Source organism: Microcaecilia unicolor, chromosome 1 (assembly GCF_901765095.1).
Source record: "Microcaecilia unicolor chromosome 1, aMicUni1.1, whole genome shotgun sequence".
In the NCBI taxonomy this organism is placed as follows: Eukaryota; Metazoa; Chordata; class Amphibia; order Gymnophiona; family Siphonopidae; genus Microcaecilia; species Microcaecilia unicolor.
In genome coordinates, this window is record NC_044031.1 from 615,883,474 (window position 1) to 615,910,137 (window position 26,664).

Here is a 26,664-nt window from a genome sequence, read left to right on the forward strand (position 1 = left end):
ACCAAGGGGGTGCCCCACGCTCAGAAGATCTTGCGGACTATGCCCATGTTCAGTGACCACTTGTGAGGTTGCATTATCCTGCTCAACCTGTTGGCCAGACTGTTGTTTACTCCTGCCAGATAAGTGGATTGGAGAAACATGCCATGACGGCGAGCCCAAAGCCACATCTGGATGGCTTCCTGACACAGAGGGCGAGATCCAGTGCCCCGCTGCTTGTTGGTGTAATACATAGCAACCTGATTGTCTGTCTGAATCAATATGATTTGGTTTGACAGCTGGTCTCTGAAAGCCTTTAGAGCGTTCCAGATCACTCGTAATTCCAGGAGGTTGATCTGAAGACCTTTTTCCTGAGAGGACCAAACTCCTTGAGTGTGAAGCCCATCTACATGAGCTCCCCAGCCCAGGAGGGATGCATCCGTTGTCAGCACTTTTTGCAGCTGAGGGATTTGGAATGGACATCCCAAAGTCAAATTTGATCGAATTGTCTACCATTGCAAGGAATTCCGAAAGTTGGTGGACAGTTGGATCACATCTTCCAGACTTCCCGCAGCTTGATACCACTGGGAAGCTAGGGTCCATTGAGATGATCTCATGCGGAGACGTGCCATGGGAGTCATGTGAACCGTGGAGGCCATGTGCCCCAGAAGTCTCAACATCTGCCAAGCTGTGACCTGTTGCGACGCTCGAACCATAGACACTAGGGACAGAAGATTGTCTACCCTCATCTCGGGGAGAAAAGCTCGAGCTGTCTTTGTGTTCAACAGTGCTCCAATGAACTCCAATTTTTGGACTGGGATGAGATGGGACTTGGGATAATTTATGACGAACCCCAGTAGCTCTAACACCTGAATAATCATTCGCATGGACTGTAGAGCACCCGCTTCCAATGTGCTCTTCACCAGCCAATCGTCGAGATAAGGGAAGACATGCACTCTCAGTCTGCGTAGCGATGTTGCGACTACAGCCAGGCACTTTGTGAACACGCTGGGTGCAGACGCCAGACCAAAGGGCAGCACACAGTACTGAAAGTGCTGTGTTCCTAGCCAAAACCGAAGATACTTCCTGTGAGCTGGGAGTATCGAGATATGGGCGTACGCATCCTTTAAGTCCAGAGAGCATAGCCAATCGTTTTTCTGAATCATGGGAAGAAGGGTGCCCAGGGAAACCATCCTGAACTTTTCTCAGACTAGAAATTTGTTCAGGGCCCTTAGGTCTAGGATGGGACGCATCGTTTCTTTTGCACAAGAAAGTACCTGGAATAGAATCCCAGCCCTTCTTCCCCTGGTGGAACTGGTTCGACCGCATTGGCCTTTAGAAGGGCGGAGAGTTCCTCTGCAAGTACCTGCCTGTGCTGGGAGCTGTAAGAATGAGCTCCTGATGGGCAATTTGGAGGTTTGGATTCCAGATTGAGGGTATATCCTAACCGGACTATTTGAAGAACCCACCAGTCGGAGGTTATGAAAGGCCACCTTTGGTGAAAAAATATCAACCTCCCCCCTACCGGCAAGTCGTCCAGTACGGATACTTTTACAGAGGCTATGCTGAACTGGAGCCAGTCAAAAAAAGTCCCTTGCTTTTGCTGGGGAGCAGAATGGGCCTTAGATGCACGTCGTTGACGAGAACGAGCTCGCTGGGGCTGAGCCTGGGCAGGCTGCCGAGAAGCAGGAGTGTACCTACGCCTAGAGTAGGAATAGGGAGCACTTCTCTTCCCTCAAAAAAACCTCCTAGATGAGGAGGGTATAGCAGAAGGTGCCTGGTGGGAGACAGAATCCATAGCATCATTATGCTTTTTAATCTGATTAACAAGATCCTCTACTTTTTCTCCAAAAAGATTATCCCCCCGGCAAGGAACATCCGCCATCCGCTGCTGGACCGAATGATCCAGGTCAGAGACATGCTGCCATGAGAGTCTGCACATCACTATATCTTGAGCAGCGATTCTGGATGTCACGTCAAAAGTGTCAAAAGTACCCCTGGCCAGGAACTTACGACACGCCTTCTGCTGCCTGACCACCTGGCGAAAAGGCTCGCCCATCTCCGCAGGGAGTGCATCAACCAAGCTGGACAGTTGACTTATCGAGTCCCGCAAGTGTACGCTCGTGAAGAGCTGGTATGACTGGATCTTGGCAGCGAGCACAGCGGCCTGACACATCTTCCTCCCAAAAGAGTCAAGTGTTCTAGCTTCTCTGCCTGGGGGCACCGAAGCATAGTCTCTAGTACTCCTAGCTCTCTTGAGAGCGGAATCCACCACCATGGAATTGTGGGGTAACTGGGACCTCATCAACCCAGTTCACCATGGATCCAGTATTGGGACTCTGCTTTTTTGGGAACCACCGCGCCAGACAGAGGGGCGAACCGGTTTCTCATAAGGACTTCCTTCAGTACCTTATGGAGAGGGATTGTCACAGCCTCTTTAGGTGGAGAAGAATAATCCAGGACTTCCAGCATGTCAGATCTGGGCTCATCCTCAACCTCCACAGGTAAAGGAATAGCCTTAGCCATTTCCCGGACAAAAGAGGAAAAAGACAGACTCTCTGGTGGAGCTAGTCTTCTTTCCAGCGGAGGAGAAGGGTCAGAGGGAATCCCAAAAGACTCATCAGAAGAGAAGTACCTGGGATCTTCCTCTGATTCCCACGAGCGCTCCTGCTCAGTGTCAGACGCAACCTGAGTCAAAGCACTCTGACATTGGACCTGTCTCAATGCCGAGGAACAATGTCCTCTGTGGCGATGTCGAGAGGTTAACGCCCGATCTGACTGCAGAAGCTCCCTCTACCAACATCGAAGGGGAGTCGACCTGGGTGGCAGCCAACGCAGATGCCGCAGTCGGCACCGCAGTCGGAGACCTCACCACATGTGAAGGGCCAGGCACCGCTACAGCAGATGGCACCGAGGGCGCAAGCACCCCCGACATCAAAGCTGATTGGCGCAGTAAGCCTTCCAGAAGTTCTGGAAACAAGGCCTGGATGCGCTCGTCAAGAGCTGCCATCGGAGAAGGCTGTGGGGTCGGTGGAACAGGCGACGTCAGAATCCATGGAGGCTCGGGAGCAGGTACCGGACTGCTAGGAGAGCGACGCATTGGTACCTCCTGTATCGAGGAGGAGCGATCCTCTCGGCGCCGACGCTTCTCGGGTGCCGAATCTCTCGACGCCCCGGAGCTCCCGGTACCGTATATCGAAGGAGAACGATGACAATGCTTCTTAGCCTTCGCTCGACGCCTGTCATCGAGACTCCTCGGTACCAAAGAAGACGTGGAATCCTCACGTCTCCTCAGGGCCGGGTCCAACGAAGGTCAGTCCCGGGGGGCCTGCATAGCAAGAGGCCTCAAGATAGGTGGAGACCCACTCAACGCCTCACTGCTCCCAGCGCAAATTGGTATCTCAGCAGCCATTACCTTGCTCCTCAACGTCGATGCTTCTGTCCTGTCGACGTCGAAGGTCCGGACTGAGCCCCAAAAAGCTTTTCCCGTTGGGCTTCTCGAGATGCTTGGGTCCGTTTCTTTATACGAAGACACAGACTACAAGCGGCTGGGCTATGGTCGAGCCCAAGGCACTGAATACACCACGAGTGAGTATCGGTACCTGAAATGGTCCGGTTGCACCGAGTACATTTGAAGTCACTGGGTGTCTTCGATGACATGGAAGAAAACACGGCCTTGGCGAAATCAAATGACGCGATTGTGCCAAAAAGGAAAGGGCACAAAAAGGGAAGAGGCTGGCCACGTTGAAAAAGAAAGGAAACTTTAAAATGGACAAAAATAAGGAGTCTACGGGAAACTTTTTTTTTTTTTAATTCAGGTTATAAAAAGAAAAGGAAGCAAAAAAGGAAGACGAGAGAAGTCTTGTTCCTGGGCCTGACGGAGCGGTAGCAAAAAACACTGCCGCACCTAACTGCGGAGAAAAAAAGACTAAGGAGACACGTTCGTGCGGTGGGCGGGAAGACGTTCATGCATGCGCGGTGTGTGCTGTTCGCGCGACGGAACTTTCCCAAAAGACTATTTTTGCTTGCAAAATTTCTTTGCTGGTTCCTGGGCCACCGTGGACGATGACCCAATTGTGAGAACAAGGAGCCTGCTTGTCCTCAGAGAAAGGGAAGCTACACAGCAGGTACCTGCAGGAACATGGTGAAGTCACAAGAGCTCACCATGTTCTGCAGTAAAAGCAAGGAGATCCCAGATTCTCTGCTGAGAGAACTGTTCTGACAACTGGTAACAGAACCCATGACATGTGCTTACATGACTGGGATGATACTGGACCTAGTGTTTACAAATAGGGAGAGTATTTGATGTCATAGTGGGTGATCATTTGGAACCTAGTGAGGACCATTTGGTGTGGTTCAGTACTAGAGCACAGGCAGTGATGCCTCATTCAAAGGTGCGGGACCTAGACTTCAGAAGAACTACCTCAATGGGAAGACCTAGGGGGAGTAAAACAGAAAGGAGATATTCTAATGATAGTAAACCTGTCCACAGTGGGTACTATAGGAACATGAAGGCCACGTGATAGATGTTTCCAGGAAAGTGGTTGGAAGACGCAACAGATGCCAGGAGAGAGAAGATGAGAGTTGGAAGAGTGGAGAGCTAGAAATAAATGCTTTTGGAGGGTGAAGAACCAGAGAGAGCACAACTGAGAGGGCAAAAAGCCAATGAGGAGAGGGGGTAAAAGAGGAGAATGAAGGAGGAAAGGGGGAAATGAATGCAGCAGCCGCCTGAGACACTGTCTTGACATGCAACTTACCACTTGGGGCTATTGCTGGTTGTTAAATGACTCGCATCTGGGGGGGGGGGGCAAGATTCCCCAGGGCCCGGCACTGGCATAGCTGATTGGTTTCCTGCTCCTGGGTGCCGCAGTGCCAGGTTATCGCAATAACTCTGCTCTGCCGGCCATAAGTTCTTCTTCCTGCCTCGTCCCGTATGAAGTACCTCCTGTTTCCACAAACATGGGAGAGAACATGGCAGGAAGAAGAACCTGTGCAGCAGAGCAGATTTAACGCGGTCCCAGCACACAGGAGCAGGAGACAAGTATTAAAGTAAGCGGGGGTTCTGGGGGGGGCCGGGTGTTTGCCCCAGGCCCGGCTTTCTCTGTCAGTGGAACTACTCACATCCTTAAAGTTTAGGATCTCTGGAAACATTGGCCTACCTCCATTTATTTCAAGTTATTTATAGTCCACTAAGTCGAAAAACTCTTTGTTCATAGTAGATTACAACTTGGAGTCAATAACTCTATGATTAACAGAATAATCCAAAGTGAACTACTGTTATGTTCTATCTCTCAGTATTCTTGTATTATTAGAGGGGGAAGTCTCATATATTAAGTCACTGGGTAATTCTACCCAGTGACTTAATATATGAGACTCCCCCCTATAATAATACAAGAATACTGAGAGATAGAACATAACTGCAGTTCACTTTGGATTACTCTGTTAATCATAGAGTTGTTGACTCCAGATTATTCTATCTACCACAGCATGGTTTAAGTATACAGTGATAAGTAGATCAGAATCGCATAATCTTTACATAGTAGCTTACAACAGCAGAAAAGCAATCACACACGGTAAGGCATTATAAAAAAAAAACACACAAAAATACTCAACCCCCCCCCCCCGCCCCCCAACAAAATGGTATTTGATAATTAAAAATAACAGCTAAAAGAAAATTAAAATATAAAGGGCTATGAAAGGCTTATAGGAAGCAGCTGTCTAAGCAGTCACATAACATGTTCAGTGAATAAAGCAAAATAAATACCAAATATGACTTATATGGTGAAGCAAATTAACAATTAAGTTTTATGCAGTCCATGAAATCATGATTGGTTTGTCGTCAATCTAATTTCCAATGGGAGATTACTCCACAGGTCAAAGCTCTATTTCTCTAGTCCAACAGTTGTATTTTCTGGAAAGATGGTATATAGATAGATAGGATTCATTTGGCAATCTGAAAGTTTGCACTAGAATATAAAGGGCTAGTCTTGTGACCACCCTAAAATCGGCTGAGCTGCCATATATATATTTTTTTTAACAGTTTGGACCCCACTGGAAATCGACTTCCCCAGTATTGAGTTCTGAACTTATGCAGTGGCGTAGGAAGGGGGGGGCGGTGGGGCGGTCCGCCCCGGGTGCACGCCGCTGGGGGGTGTCGGCGCCTCGCTGGTTCCTTGCTCTCTCTGCCCCGGAACAGGTTACTTCCTGTTCCGGGGCAGACAGAGCAGGGAACCAGCCAGGCGCCGACACCCCCCAGCGGCGTGCACTCGGCGGATTGGCTCTCCTGCTCGCCCCACACCGCCTTCCAGGTATGTTCTCAGGGGGGGGGGGTTGCGCTCCGGAGGGGGGAGGGTGCGCCGCGCTGCATCCGGGGGGGGGGGGGGGGGGTGCCCTCGCGACGCCACTGAACTTATGTTGCTACATGTATCCTGGGCACACTATCAGGCTGATCTCTGCAGCAGACCACAGCTTCAACTGCACCTCTGGGTTTAACTAAAGAAATTACCTAAGCGCCCTGCCTTCTCTTGGAGAAAGAGAGAGACACACACACTCAGACATATACCTGTGCACTACACTGGTCACAGTACTGCTTCAGTCCAGCAGCTGCAAATGTCTTGTCTCTGAAGCATTCAGGGCACTCTTGTGTAGCCAGGTCCCCACATATGATACATTCTCTGGGACCTGCAAGGGAAACCCAAAACAGGCTAAGAAACTTCTTCAGGCTGTCTCAAATCTCATGGTAGAGGATAGAATCCCACAAGAGATCTCGACAGGAGAGGAACATGTTCCTTATGACTAAAAATGATGGCAGGGTTGGGAGCAGGAAGGGGAATAAAATATATATTCATGCTACAAGTCCAAGTCCAGTTAATAGCCAACTGTCTTCCAGGTGGCTTCATTTCCAGGGAAACATGCTATCCAGTGACCATCTGTATACCAATGTCTCTGATACGGCAGGAGGAGGGAGATATGCTGAAGAAGGAAGCCTGTGAATTTAACCTGAAAAGGAAGGAGCACAGACAGCCCCTGGAACAACAGTTCAGTCACATGTTGCATGCATAGTGACACCTAGAGGTCAGTCATGAATAAGCAGCTCCTAAACTTGCATGAATGATACAATTGGAGGCTCTGTAGGAAGACAGTCACAAAGAAAAAAAACATGACTATAAGGGCCAGTGCTCTAATCCTTCTCCTACAGAGACTCAGATTCAAATCTGACTTGTATGACAAGTTAAATTGAAATGTATGTGATTCGAGTCACATTCCCAAACATTTGGGCACTGATGGCAGTCTGAGCACAGGGAGGTATCCAATATCAGCAAACTGGACCAGGAGGTTCCAAATTTCTCCTGCCCGAGTCCTTTTAAAGGCAAATTCCCAGCTCGGTACAGCACATAGCTACAGATATGAACACACCCCAGAGCCAGGGTTGCCAGGTGGAAAATTTTTTTCCCACCCAAACGAGCCCAAATCCAGCCCAAAACCCGCCCAAAGTCAAACCCCTTCCCTGACACCCCCACCCCCGCGTCATCACCCCTGCCCCGCCGTCATCAACCCCGCCCCCGCCTCCCACGTCATCGGCCCTGCCCAGAATGTCAATAACCCCGCCCAAAACGTCACTAACCCCGCCCCCCACGGCCGAAAAAAAACGCTTAAAAAAACGCCCAAAAGACCCCAAACAAGCCCAAAAAACCGCAACCCGCTGCAGGCAAAAATTTCCCGCGGCGGGTCGCGGAAAACCGCCCAATTGGGCGGTAAAACCGCCCACCTGGCAACACTGCCCAGAGCTCTGGTTCTCCTGGTCCTCCACAGGCGGAGGTAACTCACTATCAAAGAGTAGATCTGTGATGTCCAGTTCTAAGGAGGGAGTGATTTTGTTGAACATTTTATATTCCTTTCCAAAACGTGGCATTTGGATAATGAAACAAGACGGTATCTGCAAAGATAGATGGAAGAGTATCATAAGAAGGAAACTTGGTACTATCAGACCAAAAAGACATTATGCAAATGCCTCTCCCTCACACTATGACTGACTTCTCAGAGAGCTTGAACCTACTTTATTTGTATCACCCTCAAGTTTTGGCTTCTCGAGTATCTGGATAATTTTCTGACAAAATTTACATTAAAGTAATGAAATGACATGAGAGGTGGCCATATCAGTTTTCCAGAATGCACTGCAGGTTATGTCAGCACAATGCTTAGAGTTAGAGGAGAACACAGGGAGCAACAGCCCTGTTTAGACTGTTTTTGCAGCAGCAGCAGCAGAAGATATGCAAATGATTAAATCATAAAGAGGGACAACCGGAATTAACCAATGAGAAAGAAAACAACCTGCAAAGCAAGCAGAATTTCTTCTTGTGCTGCCAAATAAACTCCATGGTACATAAGTATTGCCATACTGGGACAGACCGAAGGTCCATCAAGCCCAGCATCCTGCTTCAAACAGTGGCCAATCCAAGTTAAAAGTACCTGGCAAGGTTCCAGAACAGTACATTTTATGCTGCTTATCCTAGAAATAAGCAATGGATTTTCCTCAAACCCATCTTAATAATGGCTTATAGGCTTTTTTTTTTTTTTTTAGGAAGTTATCCAAATCTTTTTTAAACCTCACTAAGCTGATTTTATTACATTCTCTGGCAACAAATTCCAGAGTTTAATTACAAGTTGAGTGGAGAAATATTTTCTCCGATTTGTTTTAAATTTACTACTTTGTAGCTTCATTGCGTGCCCCCTAGTCCTAGTATTTTTGGAAAAAGTAAACATGCGATTCACGTCTACCTGTTCCACTCCACTCATTATTTTGTAGACCTCTATCATATCTCCCCTCGGCCATCTTTTCTCCAAGCTGAAGAGCCCCAGCCGCTTTAGCCTTTCCACATAGGGAAGTCGTCCTATCCCCTTTATCATTTTTGTCGCCCTTCTCTGTACCTTTTCTAATTCCACCATATCTTTTTTGAGATGCGGTGACTAGACCCGCACACAATATTCAAGATGCGGTCGCACCATGGAGAGATACAAAGGCATTATAACATCCTCATTTTTGTTTTCCATTCCTTTCCTAATAATACTTAACATTCTATTTGCTTTCGTAGCCGCTGCACACTGAGCAGAGGGTTTCAACGTATCTTCGGCAATGACACCTAGATCCCTTTCCTGGTCGGTGACTCCTAATGTGGAACCTTGCATCATATAACTATAGTTCAGGTTCCCCTTTCCCACATGCATCGCTTTGAACTTGCTCACATTAAACATCACCTGCCATTTGGATGCCCAGTCTACCACTCATACGGTCCTCTTGTAATTGTTCACAATCCTCTTGCGATTTAACAACTTTGAATAACTTTGTGTTGTCAGCAAATGTAATTACTTCACTAGTTACTTCCATCTCTAAAAAGCAGTAGTCCCATCAAAGACCCCTGGGGAACCCTACCATCTACCCTTCTCGATTAAGACTACTGGCCATTTAACCCTACTCTCTGTTTTCTATCTTTTAACCAGTTTTTAATCCACAATAGGACACTTCCTCCTATCCCATGACTCTATAGTTTCCTCTGGAGTCTTTCATGGTGCGGCAGGAAAGGGAAGGTTAAACCAGGCTTACCAATGCCAACTGCTGCTTTGTGCTCTACACAATGCATTTCAATGGACAGCTAAAATGCAATCCTGTATGCACTCTAGCAAAGAAAAAAAATACAAATAAAAAGATATTTTCTCTCGTTTCAGGGCTTGCCCACTGACTGCCTGTCATCATAAGTTTACAGCTCCAAGATGGGTCTCCAGGCACAAAACAGCCAGCCTTTCCTACATGTCTATCAAACCCCTACTCAAGTTCTAGTTAAAAAACAATGTTCTCAGTTTCTGTATTCTCTCACTGACTACCCACCTCTATGTATCATTTCAGCTGTGGGGACTGCAGGGAAGCACATATGATTATGCAGAACTGCCACATGATGAAGTTTGTTGGGATACTGTTCATACATATGGTATTACATATGTTCAAGTTGTTGCTGTGACTACCATGATGTCATTATTCCTAAATCTCAGTAAAATTTGCTGGTTGTAATACTTTGCACAGCAGCCCTCACCTCCAGCAGCTTCAGGTCTGCAGAGAGGAAGGAATGCTCCAACAGCTGCTGCACATCTGGCAGGACCAGCTCCTCCTGCTTCTCTATGAAGATCTGGTAACAGTAGCACTCCTGTTCCTTCTGTCCCCTGGACCTTAAAGAAAAGAATCAGAACATCACCCCACAAATCAGACACCCAAAACTAAGATTCATAAGAGTGAGTCAGGGGAATGACCTGGTTTTTATCAACCCTTTCTTTCTGATAAGCGAACCCAACATTCTCCAGTTTCTAATATCAGTTCTGGCACTGATGCTCTCTGTATGATCTAAAATTTGCCAGCACTACTCTCAATGGTAACATTTAAATCTGCAGTAAGTTGGAAAGTCCATGGAGTACAGTGTGGGGCACCAAGAAAGCCAAAACAAAACTATTTTGGCATAAATTATTTTAACTGCATCATCTCCTACTCCCTTTTCCTCTCCTCTGTGATCCATCAGCTTCAAGATAACAAATGAGTGCTGCTCCAAAACTGGCATGTCTGCGGTGACAGGTTCAGTGGTGCCAGGCTACAGCGGCAGAGAATTTGGGCAACACTAGTGATAAGTACAGCCATAAAGAGGCGGTCACTTACTGCAGCTTCAACAACGGCTCAATCCTCAAGATGTGATGCATGATCAGATTGAGAAACTCCTCTGGATCTGAGAAGAGAATCAACACAACATGTTAACAGAGGGCTTAGCTAACTCCAGAAGTACCCAAAAGGTCTCAAGGTCTCACTTTCAACAGTATGCACCCATATGCCCAAGGACGGTTTTAGACATGCTGAGGCCCAGGGCACTCTAGCTCACCCTTCTTCTTTTTAATTTTCAGCTACCTAACAATTTTCCATCTCCTCTCAGTTCCTAGCTCTCCCATTTCCCATCTCACTCCTTCCCCAGCTTTCTATTGCCTTGCATTTACTCCCCATTACCACATTTCTACCTCTGTACTGACTATTCACCTCTCACTCATCTTCTTGCCACCTCCCTTTGACTTCTCCCACATGGTTCCACCATTTCCAGAATCTCCTCTCCCTCTCTCCACTCTTGTAGCCCACCACATTGGCTGATATCTCCCTGTCCCTTTCCCTGAATCGCCTAGCATCTTTCTCTCTCATCTCTTTTCTCTATGCCCCCCCCCCCCCCCCCCGTTGATCCATCTTTCCTCCTCTCTCTCCCCACCCCCTGGTCCAACATTACTCCCTCCTTTCTGTTCTTCTTCTACCTCCCCCATTTGATGTAGCATCTCTTTCCTCCCTCAGTCCCATTACTCAGCATCAATCCTTCCTTTCCACCCCCAACATTTCTCCCTCTCTCTTCCCTCCCTCCCAGTTCCAGCTTCTTTCTCTTTCTTCCAGAATGCCCTCCCATTAGGCATCTCTCCTTTCTTTCACACCACCCTGGGTTCACCATCTCTCCCTTTCTCTTCACAACTGCCCTCCCATCTAGTATCTCTTCTCCCTCCCTCCGCACCACCCCCAGGTCCACCATCTCTGCCTTTCTTTTCCCAACTGCCCTCCCATCCAGTTATCTCTGTCCCCTTCCCTTCATACCCCGGGTCCTATGTCTCTCCCTTTCTCTTGCCTCCCTCCATGCTACTGTCCACCATCTCTCTCCCTCTGTTCTGTTTCCAAGCCCATTATTTCTTCCCTTTCACCTCCCACCACCACCCTCATTCCAGCACCTCCCCCTCTCTTTGAACCCTACCTCCCCTCCCCCCTTCACAGTTTAGCTCAGAAACAGCTGCTCCATGGTGACCCCCATGGGCTGCATGTCATCCCCTTCTCTCCACCCCGGTCCAGCATCTCCCTCACCTTCCTGGTCTAGTTTTCAAACAAGTGTTTCCAGCACGGGAGCAATTGAAACATGCTGCCTTTGACGAAATTCGGCCTCCTTGGCAGTTGGCACTCTTCCTCTGCCACCGCGGTCTGCCCCACCTGACACAACTTCCTGTTTCCGCTTGGGCGGACCACAGCAGCAGAGAAAGTGTGCAGAGGAGGCCGACTTTCACCAAAGGCAGCATGTTTCTCAATTGCACCCACGGTGGAAATCCTCTACTTAGAAAAAAATATTTTTAAGCTAGACCGGGAAGATGAGGGAGACACTGGATGGGGGTAGAGAGAAGGGGAGGACATGCTGGCCCATGGGAGATGTGGGGCCCAGGGCAGCTGCCCTGTTTCTCCCCCCCCCCCCCAACACGAGCCCTGAATATGATAGAGAAGTATCAGAAAGTCAAACCACTGAGGTGATAAATTCTCTGAGGCAGAGAGATACCTCCCCCAGTCTACCACAATACAGAACTAGAGACTTTCAGTGAAAGGAGACCTTGGCTAAGAAGCACTGACATAAGAGAGCCCCCACCTTACCTTTCTCAGCAGTACTGAAGCTTGGACATTGGCTTTCCTCAGTCAGCTGGTGTCTGAGTTTCATCACACTCTTGGCAGACACAAACCCCCTCCTAGGACACAGAGAAAGATTAAATGATCTTTTGGAAAGCTGTATCCTCCTATACTGAGCATGACAGAATCTTGGAGACCTTGTGAGAGGAACTGTTACAAGTGAAGCATCCTCAACAGATACAGGACTGCAGAAAACAAACACAAACAAATAGGAATAGAGGGGTGGTAGTCCCCAAACAAATTTCAGAGGACTGTGTTATTGAGGAGCTGGTTAAACTAAAGGTGGACAAAGGTGGACAAAGCAATGAGACCAGATGGCCTACATCTAGAGTTTCAGAAAGCTTTTGACAAAGTACCTCATGACAGACTCTTGAGAAAATTACGGAGTCATACATAGGATAGGAGGCAATGGCCTTCTGTGGATTAAGAACTGGTTACTGGATGTAAAATAGAGCGTAGGAGGACGGTGAATAGTGGAGTGCCGCAGGGATCTGTACTGGGACTGGTGCTATCTAATATAATAATTTGCTTTTGCAACGTTCCAATGTCTCTGGCTGCGTTCGTAACCACCAGCTGACGTCACTCTCCCACATTGGAATGTTGCAAGTGGAAAGACACGGCCCCCCTCTCCTCCGAGTTCAACGCCCCCCCGCCTCAGGACAGGGCCCCCCCCCCTCACCCTCCCAACTGCAGGATGCCCCTTCCCCTTCAAGCTGCAGGACCTTCCCTTCAAGTTGCAGGACCTCCCCCTCCCTCTTCCCTCGACTTCCACGTCCCCCTCTCCTCCGAGTTTAACGCCCCCGCGCCTCCCTCTCTGGAAGTTCAAGCAGGACCTGTCCTCCGGCAGCTCCTCGCCTTTCTGCATGTGGACTCTAATTTAAAAAGTGTTACCTCGGGGTCCGGCGTCAGCATTAAAGGCGAGCAGTGGTTCACACTGCCTTCCCATCTGTCTGAGCTCTGCCTCTGGTCCCGCCCTTCCGGAAACAGGAAATGAGGGCGGGACCAGAGGCAGAGCTCAGACAGATGGGAAGGCAGTGTGCAGCGCCGTTCACCTTCAATGCTGATGCCGGACGCTGGTAACACTTCTTAAATTAAGAGCCCGCACGCAGAAAGGCAAGGGGCTGCCGGAGGACAGGTCCTGCTTGCACTTCCAGGGAGGGAGGCGCGGGGGCGTTAAACTCGGAGGAGAGGGGGACGTGGAAATCGGGGGAAGAGGGAGGGGGAGGTCCTGCAACTTGAAGGGGAGGTGGCATCCTGCAGCTGGGAGGGGGAGGGGGCCCTGTCCTGCAGCTGGAAGGGGGAGGGGGCCCTCCAACTCAAGGGGGAGGGAGGGGGCCCTGCAACTCGAAGGAGACGGACAGAGGGAGGGGGGCTGGAATTCGGACGACAGAGGGAGGGAGGGAGGGGAGCTATGGAACTCGGAAGGGAGGGGGGCTGGAACTCGGACGACAGACAGGGAGAGAGGGAGGGAGAGAGGGAGGTAGGAAGGGGGGCCCGTTTCATTCCTCTATAAAACGGGCCTCTTTTACTAGTTTTATCATATTTATAAATGATCTGGAAATCAGAATGGCAAGTGAGGTGACTAAATTTGCAGATGACACAAAACTAAAGTTGTCAAAACACATGCGGATTGTGAAAAATTGCAGGAAGACATTAGGAAACTAGAAGGCTGGGCATCCAAATGGCAGATGAAATTTAATGTAGAGAAATGCAAAGTGATGCACACTGGGAAGAATAATCTGAATCAAAGTTATGTGACATTAAGGTCCACTTTAGGAGTCAGCACAATATGTTGAAATTCTCTGTCCAGTGTGCGGCGGTGGCCAAAAAAGCAAACAAGATGCTAGGAATTATTAGGAAAAGGATGCAACATAAGACCAAAAATATTATAATGCCTCCGTATCGCTCCATGGTGTGACCTCACCTTGAGTATTTATTTTATTTTTGTTACATTTGTACCCTGCGCTTTCCCACTCATGGCAGGCTCAATGCGGCTTACATAGGGCAATGGAGGGTTAAGTGACTTGCCCAGAGTCAGTATTGTGTTCAATTCTGGTTACCATATCTCAAAAAAAGATATGGAGAAATTAGGTCTTACCTGCTAATTTGCTTTCCTTCAGTCCCTCCGGACCGGCCCAGGATTGGACTGATGGGGTTGTGCATTCCTTCCACCAGGTGGAGACTGAGAACTTCTGACTCTAGAACCAATAAGAGCCCTGGCCATGTGACCCTAGATTCATGTCTAACAAAGCAGGAAAAAGAGAAAGAGTACCTTCTGTGTCACTGGGAACTGAAGCAGCCACAACAGCACTGCCAATAACATGCTCGAACAGCCAAAGGGGGACCAAGACCCACCTGGCCAAACACAACTCGACCTGAGTAGTATGGCAAGACACTGTCACCTTTAATACTTAATTTTGAGTTCCTAATAAAATTTGTCCTGTAAACGTTAGGTCAGCTCCGTTGTAGAACAAAACCTCTTCCAACCAAAGACAAAGAACAAATAAACACAAACTATAACTAGGACCAAACACCAAAAAACCGCACCATGAGGAACACTGGAAGTGCTGACCTAGAATTGCAAACCGAAGGAACCTCTGGTGACACGGGCAGGTGGGAATGTGCAAATAGGCCTCTGTCAGGTCTAACACCGTCAGAAACTCTCCTGACCAGACTGCGACAATAACCGACCGGAGGGTCTCCATCTGAAAAGTGGTGACTTTGAGGGCCTGATTGATGCCTTGATATGTAAAATTGGGCGAAAGGAACTCTCCTTCTTTGGGACCACAAAGTAAATGGCGTAACATCCCTGTCTGACCTCTGAGGGCAAATAGCCTGAAGATCTAGAAGTCTCACTAGAGTATCCCGGACTGCCCCCCGCCTTGACGCGAGACCGGCAGAGAGACTCCAGAAAGGCGTCTGAAAGAGGTCGTGCAAACCCTAAGGCGTACCTGTCGTGAATAACCTCCAACACCCACTGATCTGTAGTGATCCGAGCCCACCCCTGAACGAACTGTGAAAGCCGAGCTCCCATGGGAATCAGAGGTGAGGCCCGCACACCTTCATTGGGAGGGTCAGGGAGGGGACTGGAAAGAGCTGCCAGGGTTCCCTCCCCCCCCCCCCCCCCACGGCGGGAGCCCCAAAAGGACTGCATCCTTTGAAAAAACCTAGACCCCTGAGTCTGGGTCCCACGGCCGAACCGAAAATGACGAAAATCACACGAACACCCTCGTCCCGGCAGGGAGACCGGACCAGATGACCGAGGCTTATCCTCCGGTAGACGAGAGACCTTGGTATCACCCAAACTATGCACCAACTTGTCCAATTCCTCACCAAATAAAAAGGAGCCTCTGAACAGAAACTTACTCAACTTAGATTTGGAGGTCGCATCCGTCGACCAACCCCGCAACCAAAGGGAGTGACGAGCCGCGACCCCCAAAGCCATGGACATAGAGGAACCCCTCAGCAAATCATACAAAGCATCCACCAAAAAAGCGGACCCCATTTCAATCTTGGCTACCTCTGCATCAATGAAAGACAGATCATCCGAAGTCCTATCAAAGACTCTTTCAGCCCAAAGGAAGCAGGCTCTGGCCAGCAAAGAGCCACAAATGGCCACCTGTACTGCCAAAGAATAGACATCGAAACTGTTCTTGAGGAGAGCATCCAACCTGCAATCCTGAACATCCCGGAGGGCCATACCACCATCTACTGGTACCGTATTATGCTTGGTGACCGCAGAGAAAACCGCATCAACCAATGGCACCTTAAGCAGGGACCTGCCAGCATCAGGGACCGGGTAAAGGCGGACCATGGATCTGGCCAGACGAAAGGGAGATTCAGGTACATCCCACTGAGCCTGAATAATATCCTGAATGTCCTGATGCATGAGAAAAGTCCTCCCAGAGGACCGGATGCCTTTAATTAGTAGGTCCACCTTACGGATCTCTGGAACCGCGGGCTGCTTATCTTCAAAGTGAAGAGTGGAGGCCACCAAGGAAATGAGTTCCTGAATATCATCCTCATGGAAGATGCGAACAACCGACGGATCCTCACCCGGCGGTAAGGGGTCTGCGCCTGCCTCAGAGGGGACCTGATCCTCTAAGAACCCTTCTGCCAAGCCTTCCTCCTCTAAGGAGGGTATTTCCAAATTCAGCTCCGAGCTAAGGTCCTCCTCTGGGGCCCAGGTGACCCTAGGTCTCTTAGCAGATGCTAGAGGCCTAGAAGAATGAGCCCCCACAGAAGCTGCCCCACGAGACGCTGCAGCACCAGACTTCTTTAATAAAAATGCCTGGTACATCTTGGGGACAGGGGGAAATCCACCCTCCTGCGTCCCCTGAGAAGGCACCAGGTAGAGTACTGCAGGACTGGAAGTCTGAGAAGAAACCGGAGCCACCCAGTCCTCAGCAGAAGTCAGCACTGACAAGATGGCGGATTTTCCCACCAAGACTGAGGGTCCTGGTAGGGACCGTGGGTGCCGACGGCTGGTTGGGGTGCTGAAAGAGAGGGGCCGCTGCTGAGTCCACTACTGTGCAGAATTTGCAAACGCCGAGCATGCCAATGCCACGCCGCTGACAGACTACACAGCGCTTCAGTTTTTCCGACATTGCACTGGAGCGCAGACGCTTTTTTTTTCCAATAAACTTCTCTAGCACAATAAAGACCAGGGAAATGGAAAGTGCACCACTATAAGCAGTAACAAAGCTGACATGCTCGTTTGTGCCGAGGGGAAAACAAGAAAAACTCCTGTGCTTTGCTTTTTTTTTTTTTAAATAACATGGCTAAAGTTACAGCACCTTCCCGCTGGAAGGGAGAGCTCTTCCCTGTGAAAACCTCGGAAGCTAGGGGAGGAAGAGGAGGAGGGACCCGGGAACCCCCGAGTGTAACACCCCTGAGGCTGGGAAAACTCCACCAAAGCCTCCAATTACTGTTCCTTGGTGCACAGAAGAGAAACACTTATAATTTTTTTTTCTTCAGCAAGGAAACAGACAGACAGAAAGAGAGAGAGAGAGAGTGAGACTAAGGGCTCACCTCCTTCCACCTGCTGGAGACCGAGATTACTGAATATAGGGTCACATGGCCAGGGCTCTTATTGGCTCTCTAGAGTCAGAAGTTCTCAGTCTCCACCTGCTAGAAGGGGTGCACAACCTCATTAGTCCAATCCTGGGCCAGGCCAGGCCAGAGGGACGCTAAGGAAAGCAGAATTAGAAAAGGTTCAAAGAAGAGCGACCAAAATGGAAGAAGGGATGGAACTGCTCCCATATGAGGAAAGGCTAAAGCGCTTAGGGCTATTCAGCTTGGAAAAGAGACAGCTGAGGGGAGAAATGATTGAGGTATACAAAATCCTGAGTGGTGGGGAGCAGGTGGAGTTAAATGGATTTTCCCTCATTCAGTAAGTATAAAGACCAGCGGACACTCAATGAAATTACATGGAAATATTTTGAAAAACAAATAGGAGGAAATATTTTTTCACTCAAAGAATAGTTAAGCTCTGGAACTCATAAGAACATAAGAGCAGCCATTCTGGGTCAGACCAATGGTCCATCTAGTATCTTGTTTTCCAAAAAGTGGCCAAGCCAGGTCATAAGTACCTGGCAGAAACCCAAATCATGCCAACATTCCATACTAAAAAAAGACAAAAAAATAGAACAGGAGGGTAACAGAAGAAGTGGTTTATTACAAGTTACCCGACGTGGCCACGTTTCGCCCTCAGGCTGCGTCAGGGGTAAAAAAACTAATAGGGGTAAAAAGCAAAGTGAACCCCTAAAAGTAGTCCTACAACCACCTTACATAAGTGCTTCCCAAGCTTACTCAGCAAACTTCACAATGCTATGTGGCCACGTCGGGTAACTTGTAATAAACCACTTCTTCTGTTACCCTCCTGTTCTATTTTTTTGTCTTTTTTGATCTGCTTTTTTTCTTTTGATTTGCCATTTCTGTGGCAGATCTTTGCCTTTTTTTTTGTTTCTGTCAACATTCCATACTATAAATCCCAGGGCAAGCATTTGCTTCCCCATGTCTGTCTCAATAACAGATTATAGACTTTTCCTCCAGAAATTTGTCCAAACCTTTTTGAAACCCAGATATGCTAACTTCAGATACCACATCCTCCGGCAAAGAGTTCCAGAGCTTAACCTGGGCAGTATTCACAATGGAGAAGGGTAGTTAGTGGGGTTCCTCAGGGGTCTGTGCTAGGACCGCTGCTTTTTAATATATTTATAAATGATTTAGAGATGGGAGTAACTAGCGAGGTAATTAAATTTGCTGATGACACAGTTATTCAAAGTCGTTAACTCGCGACAGGATTGTGAAAAATTACAAGAGGACCTTACGAGACTGGGAGACTGGGCAGCTAAATGGCAGATGACGTTTAATGTGAGCAAGTGCAAGGTGATGCATGTGGGAAAAAAGAACCCGAATTATAGCTACGTCATGCAAGGTTCCACGTTAGGAGTTACGGACCAAGAAAGGGATCTGGGTGTCGTCGTCGATAACACACTGAACCTTCTGCTCAGTGTGCTGCTGCGGCTAGGAAAGCGAATAGAATGTTGGGTATTATTAGGAAAGGTATGGAAAACAGGTGTGAGGATGTTATAATGCCGTTGTATCGCTCCATGGTGCGACCGCACCTTGAGTATGTGTTCAATTCTGGTCGCCGCATCTCAAGAAAGATATAGTAGAATTGGAAAAGGTTGCAGCGAAGGGCGACTAAATGACAGCGGGGATGGGACGACTTCCCTATGAGAAAGACTAAGGAGGCTAGGGCTATTCAGCTTGGAGAAGAGACGGCTGAGGGGAGACATGATAGAGGTATATAAAATAATGAGTGGAGTGGAACAGGTGGATGTGAAGCGTCTGTTCACGCTTTCCAAAAATACTAGGACTAGGGGGCATGCGATTAAACTACAGTGCAGTAAATTTAAAACAAATCGGAGAAAATGTTTCTTCACCCAACGTGTAATTAAACTCTGGAATTCATTGCCGGGAAATGTGGTGAAGGCGGTTAGCTTAGCAGAGTTTAAAAAGGGGTTGGACTGTTTCCTAAAGGACAAGTCCATAAACCGCTACTAAACGGACTTGGAAAAATCCAAAATCCCAGGAATAACATGTATAGAATGTTTGTACGTTTGGGAAGCTTGCCAGGTGCCCTTGGCCTGGACTGGCCGCTGTCGTGGACAAGATGCTGGGCTCGATGGACCCTTGGTCTTTTCCCAGTATGGCATTACTTATGTACTTACAGTGGTGGAAATAAGTATTTGATCCCTTGCTGATTTTGTAAGTTTGCCCACTGACAAAGACATGAGCAGCCCATAATTGAAGGGTAGGTTATTGGTAACAGTGAGAGATAGCACATCACAAATTAAATCCGGAAAATCACATTGTGGAAAGTATATGAATTTATTTGCATTCTGCAGAGGGAAATAAGTATTGATCCCCCACCAACCAGTAAGAGATCTGGCCCCTACAGACCAGGTAGATGCTCCAAATCAACTCGTTACCTGCAGTGACAGACAGCTGTCGGCAATGGTCACCTGTATGAAAGACACCTGTCCACAGACTCAGTGAATCAGTCAGACTCTAACCTCTACAAAATGGCCAAGAGCAAGGAGCTGTCTAAGGATGTCAGGGACAAGATCATACACCTGCACAAGGCTGGGAATGGGCTTCTAACCATCAGTAAGACGCTGGGCGAGAAGGAGACAACTGTTGGTGCCATAGTAAGAAAATGGAAGAAGTACAAAATGACTGTCAATCGACAAAGATCTGGGGCTCCACGCAAAATCTCACCTCGTGGGGTATCCTTGATCATGAGGAAGGTTAGAAATCAGCCTACAACTACAAGGGGGGAACTTGTCAATGATCTCAAGGCAGCTGGGACCACTGTCACCACGAAAACCATTGGTAACACATTACGACATAACGGATTGCAATCCTGCAGTGCCCGCAAGGTCCCCCTGCTCCGGAAGGCACATGTGACGGCCCGTCTGAAGTTTGCCAGTGAACACCTGGATGATGCTCGAGAGTGATTGGGAGAAGGTGCTGTGGTCAGATGAGACAAAAATTGAGCTCTTTGGCATGAACTCAACTCGCCGTGTTTGGAGGAAGAGAAATGCTGCCTATGACCCAAAGAACACGTCCCACTGTCAAGCATGGAGGTGGAAATGTTATGTTTTGGGGGTGTTTCTCTGCTAAGGGCACAGGACTACTTCACCGCATCAATGGGAGAATGGATGGGGCCATGTACCGTACAATTCTGAGTGACAACCTCCTTCCCTCCGCCAGGGCCTTAAAATGGGTCGTGGCTGGGTCTTCCAGCACGACAATGACCAAAACATACAGCCAAGGCAACAAAGGAGTGGCTCAGGAAGAAGCACATTAGGGTCATGGAGTGGCCTAGCCAGTCACCAGACCTTAATCCCATTGAAAACTTATGGAGGGAGCTGAAGCTGCGAGTTGCCAAGCGACAGCCCAGAACTCTTAATGATTTAGAGATGATCTGCAAAGAGGAGTGGACCAAAATTCCTCCTGACATGTGTGCAAACCTCATCATTAACTACAGAAGACGTCTGACCGCTGTGCTTGCCAACAAGGGTTTTGCCACCAAGTATTAGGTCTTGTTTGCCAGAGGGATTAAATACTTATTTCCCTCTGCAGAATGCAAATAAATTCATATACTTTCCACAATGTGATTTTCCGGATTTAATTTGTGATGTGCTATCTCTCACTGTTACCAATAACCTACCCTTCAATTATGGGCTGCTCATGTCTTTGTCAGTGGGCAAACTTACAAAATCAGCAAGGGATCAAATACTTATTTCCACCACTGTATGTATAACCTTTTGTTGAGTAAAAAAATATTTCCTCCTATTTGTTTTACAAGTATTTTCACATAACTTCCTCAAGTGTCCCCTAGTCCTTGTACTTCTGAAACAAGTAAAAAACCGATTTACTTCTACTTGTTCTACACCACTCAGGATTTTATAGACCTCAATCATAACTCCCCTCATTGGTCTCTTTTCCAAGCTGAAGAGCCCTAACCTCTTTAGCCTTTCCTCATACGAGAGGAGTTCCATCCCCTTTATCATTTTCATCGCTCTTCTTTGAACCTTTTCTAATTCCGCTAAATCTTTTTTGAGATATGGCAACCAGAACTGAATGCAATACAAAGGCATTATAGTATTTTTGTCTTATTCACTATCCCTTTCCTAATAATTCCTAGCATTCTGTTTGCTTTTTTAGCCACAGCCACACACTGAGCAGATTTCAGCATATTATCTACAAAGAGACCTAGATCTTTTTCTTGAGTGCTGACCCCCCCCCCCCCCCCCCCCCACCAAGGTGGACCCTAGCATCAGGTAATATGATTTGAATTATTCTTTCCAATGTGCATCACCTGCATTTGTCCACATTAAATTTCATCTGCCATTTGGATGCCAAGTCTTCCAATTTCAGAAGGTCTTCCTGCAATACTTCACAGTCCACACATGTTTTAACAACCTTGAATAGATTTGTATCATCTGCAAATTTAATCACCTCGCTTGTCATTCTGATTTCCATATCATTTATAAATATGTTAAATAGTACCAGTCCCAGTACAGATCCCTGCAGCACTCCACTGTTCACTCTCCTCCACTGAGAGAAATGACCATTTAACCCTACCCTCTGTTTTCTATCCAATAACCAATTCCTAATCCATACCAGAACCTTGGCTCCTATCCCATCACTCATTCAGAAAATCACATTGTGGAAAGTATATGAATTTATTTGCATTCTGCAGAGGGAAATAAGTATTGAATCCCCACCAACCAGTAAGAGATCTGGCCCTACAGACCAGGTAGATGCTCCAAATCAACTCGTTACCTGCATGACAGACAGCTGTCGGCAATGGTCACTGTATGAAAGACACCTGTCCACAGACTCAGTGAATCAGTCAGACTCTAACCTCTACAAAATGGCCAAGAGCAAGGAGCTGTCTAAGGATGTCAGGGACAAGATCATACACCTGCACAAGGCTGGAATGGGCTACAAAACCATCAGTAAGACGCTGGGCGAGAGGAGACAACTGTTGGTGCCATAGTAAGAAAATGGAAGAAGTACAAAATGACTGTCAAATCGACAAAGATCGGGGCTCCACGCAAAATCTCACCTCGTGGGGTATCCTTGATCATGAGAAGGTTAGAAATCAGCCTACAACTACAAGGGGGGAACTTGTCAATGATCTCAAGGCAGCTGGGACCACTGTCACCACGAAAAACCATTGGTAACACATTACGACATAACGGATTGCAATCCTGCAGTGCCCGCACGGTCCCCCTGCTCCGGAAGGACATGTGACGGCCCGTCTGAAGTTTGCCAGTGAACACCGGATGATGGCCGAGAGTGATTGGTGAGAAGGTGCTGTGGTCAGATGAGACAAAATTGAGCTCTTGGCATGAACTCAACTCGTCGTGTTTGGAGGAAGAGAAATGCTGCCTATGACCCAAAGACACACCGTCCCACTGTCAAGCATGGAGGTGTAAATGTATGTTTTGGGGGTGTTTCTCTGCTAAGGGCACAGGACTACTTCACCGCATCAATGGGAGAAAATGGATGGGGCCATGTACCGTACAATTCTGAGTGACAACCTCCTTCCCTCCGACAGGGCCTTAAAAATGGGTCGTGGCTGGGTCTTCCAGCACGACAATGACCCAAAAACATACAGCCACGGCAACCAACGGAGTGGCTCAGGAAGAAGCACATTAGGGTCATGGAGTGGCCTAGCCAGTCACCAGACTTAATCCCATTGAAAACTTATGGATGGGAGCTGAAGCTGCGAGTTGCCAAGCGACAGCCAGAACTCTTAATGATTTAGAGATGATCTGCAAAGAGGAGTGGACCAAAATTCCTCCTGACATGTGTGCAAACCTCATCATCAAACTACAGAAGAGTCTGACGCTGTGCTTGCCACAGGTTTTGCCACCAAGTATTAGGTCTTGTTTGCCAGAGGGATTAAATACTATTTCCCTCTGCAGAATGCAATAAATTCATATACTTTCCACAATGTGATTTTCCGGATTTAATTTGTGATGTGCTATCTCTCACTGTTACCAATAACCTACCCTTCAATTATGGGCTGCTCATGTCTTTGTCAGTGGGCAAACTTACAAAATCAGCAAGGGATCAAATACTTATTTCCCCCACTGTATATGGGTATAAAAAAAGGTTTGGACAAGTTCCTGGAGGAAATGGACATGGGGGAAGCCACTGCTTTCCTGGGATTGGTAGCATGGAATGGTGCTAATTGGGTTTCTGCCAGGTTTGGCCAATGCTGGATGCAAGATAGTGGGCTAGATCGACCATTGGTCTGATCTAGTATGGCTATTCTTATGTTCTTATAAGGGTACTGAAGGAACTTAGGGAAATTCTAATGGTTCCACTGGCTGACCTTTTCAATACTTCTCTAGAGTCTGGAATGGTCCCGGAGTACTGGAGAAGAGCAAATATAGTCCCTCTCCAAAAAAGTGGAAGTAAGGAAGAGGTTGGGACTCACAGTCGGTAAATCTGACTTTTGTGGTAAGTAAATTACTGGAAACACTTTTAAAACAGAGAACAGTACAGTTTTTGGAAGCCAATGGATTACAGAATCCGAGGCAACATGGTTTCACTAGAGGCTGGTCTCGTCAGACAAATCTGCTTAATTTGTTTGAGTGACCAGAAATTTGGATCAACAGAGAGCACTAGATGTAGTGTATTTAGATTTTAGCAAAGCCTTTGACACGGTTCCGTGTAAAAGACTAATAATAAACTGAATGCCCTTGGTATGGGCCCTAAAGTGACTGACTGGGTTAGGAAGACAACAGAGGGTAGTGGTAAATGGAGGAAAAGAATGTTACCAGTGGTGTGCCGCAAGGTTCGATTCTTGGGCCGGTTCTTTTTAACATTTCTGTGAGCAATATTGCTGAAGGGCAATGTCTGGTAAGGTTTGCCTCTTTGTAGATGATACCAAAACATGCAATAGGGTAGACACCCCTGATGCTGTGGGTAACATGAAGAAGGACTTGGCAAAGCTAGAGGAATGGTCTGGAATTTGGCAGCTTAGATTTAATGCTAAAAAAAATACAGGGTCATGCATTTGGGCTGCAAAAACCTAAGAGAATGGTAAAGTTTAGGGGTGAAGAACTTTTGTGAACGAAAGAAGAGCGGAACTTGGATGTGATCATATGTGATATCTTAAGGTGTCCAAACAGGTAGAAAAGGCAATGGTGAAAGCTAGAAGGATGCTTGAGTGCACAGGGAGAGGAATGGCCAAGTAGGAAAAAGGAGGTGATGATGCCCCTGTATAAGACACTGGTGAGACCTTGTTTAGAATATTCTGTACAATTCCAGAGACCGCACCTTCTAAAAGATATAAATAGGATGGAGTCAGTCCAGAGGGCAGCTAATGAAATGGTCAGTGGTCTTTGTTGTAAAGCGTATGGGGACAGACTTAAAGATATATATTTTGAAAGAAAGCCAGGAGAGGGGATATTTGATAGAGATTTTAAATACCTATGCGGCATAAATGTATAGGAGGCGAGTCTCTTTCAATTGAAAGGAAGCTCTGGTACAAGGGGGCACAGGACAGACTCAGAAGTAACCTGAGGAAATACTTCATGGAAAGGATGGTGAATTTATGGAACATCCTCCCAGTGGAAGTGGTGTAGATAAAAACAGTATCTTAATTCAAGAGAGCTTAGGACAAGTACACAGGATCTCTAAGGAAGTGACAGGGAGAACAGATGGCATGGATGAGCAGACTGGATAGGCCATTTGGCCTTTATCTGCCTACATTTTTCTATGTTTAGGTTTCATTAATGTTCATGTATGCTCGCCACCATGCACATAAGTACATAAGTACTGCAATACTGGGAAAGACCAAAGGTCCATCAAGCCCAGCATCCTGTTTCCAACTGTGGCCAATCTAGGTCACAAATACCTGGCAAGATCTCCAAAAAAGTACAAAACATTCTATACTGCTTATCGCAGAAATAGTGGATTTTCCCCAAGTCCATTTAATAATGGTCAATGGAGCCATCCAAACCTTTTTTAAACTCCACTAAGCTAACTACCTTTACCACATTCTCTGGGAACGAATTCCAGAGTTTAATTACACATTGAGTGAAGAAACATTTTCTCCGATTCGTTTTAAATTTACTACATTGTAGCTTCATCGCATGCCCCCTAGTCCTAGTATTTTTGGAAAGCGTAAACAAGTGATTCATGTCTACCCATTCTACTCCAATCATTATTTTATAGAAGACCTCTATCATATCTCCCCTCAGTCGTCTTTTCTCCAAGATGAAGAGCCCTTGTCACTTTAGCCTTTCCTCATAGGGAAATCATTCTATCCCCTTTATAATTTTTGTCACCATTCTTTGTACCTTTTCTAATTTCACTATATCTTTTTTGAGATATGGTTACCAAAATTGACACAATATTCAAGGTGAAGTTGAACCACGAAGTGATGCAAAGGCATTATAACATCCTCATCTTTGTTTTCCATTCCTTTCTTAATAATAACTAATATTCTATTTGCTTTATTAGCCACCACCGCCACACACTGAGCACAAGGTTTCAACATATCATCAACGATGACACCTAGATCCCTTTCTTGGTTGGTGACTCCTAATGTGTAACCTTGCATTACGTAGTTATATTTTGGATTCCTCTTTCCTACTTGCATCACTTTGCAGTTGCTCACATTAAACTTCATCTGCCATTTAGATGCCCAGTCTCATAAGGTCCTCATAATTTGTCACAATCCTGTTGCGATTTATCAACTTTGAATAACTTTGTGTCATCAGCAAATTTGATTATCTCACTAGTTGCTCCCATCTCTAGATCATTTACAAATATGTTAAGAAGCAGTAGTCCCAGCACAGACCCCTTCTCCATTGAGAATACTGACCATTTAACCCTACTCTCTGTTTTCTATCCTTTAACCAGTTTTTAATCCACAATAGGACACTACCTCCTATCCCATGACTCTCCAATTTCCTCTGGAGCAGTGGCGTAGCCAGACAGCCAGTTTTGGGTGGGCCTGAGCCCTACCTCCATCTCAAAATATAAATGCTTTAGCTAATGAGGATTCTCAAGCTCAGTCAGCTGAAGACTTTCTCTGAAGGTGGCCAGAACTCTCTTTTACCAAGCTTGGCAGGCAGCAGCAA

At 47.1% G+C, this 26,664-nt stretch overlaps 1 protein-coding gene across 4 annotated transcripts in view; it reads right to left on the reverse strand.

Annotated features, from left to right (window-relative positions):
• The window catches only part of LOC115480891 (ubiquitin carboxyl-terminal hydrolase CYLD-like), a 103,220-nt gene that overhangs the window by 19,365 nt on the left and 57,191 nt on the right, over nt 1-26,664 (reverse strand). For all 4 annotated transcript variants that reach the window (XM_030219874.1, XM_030219866.1, XM_030219884.1 and 1 more), the window contains exons 9-13: nt 12,446-12,537; nt 10,673-10,739; nt 10,062-10,194; nt 7,804-7,912; nt 6,539-6,657 (exon numbers count right to left, since the gene is read on the reverse strand). In XM_030219874.1, coding sequence (XP_030075734.1) covers nt 6,539-6,657; nt 7,804-7,912; nt 10,062-10,194; nt 10,673-10,739; nt 12,446-12,537 — 520 coding nt within the window. The remainder of the gene's footprint in view (nt 1-6,538; nt 6,658-7,803; nt 7,913-10,061; nt 10,195-10,672; nt 10,740-12,445; nt 12,538-26,664) is intronic.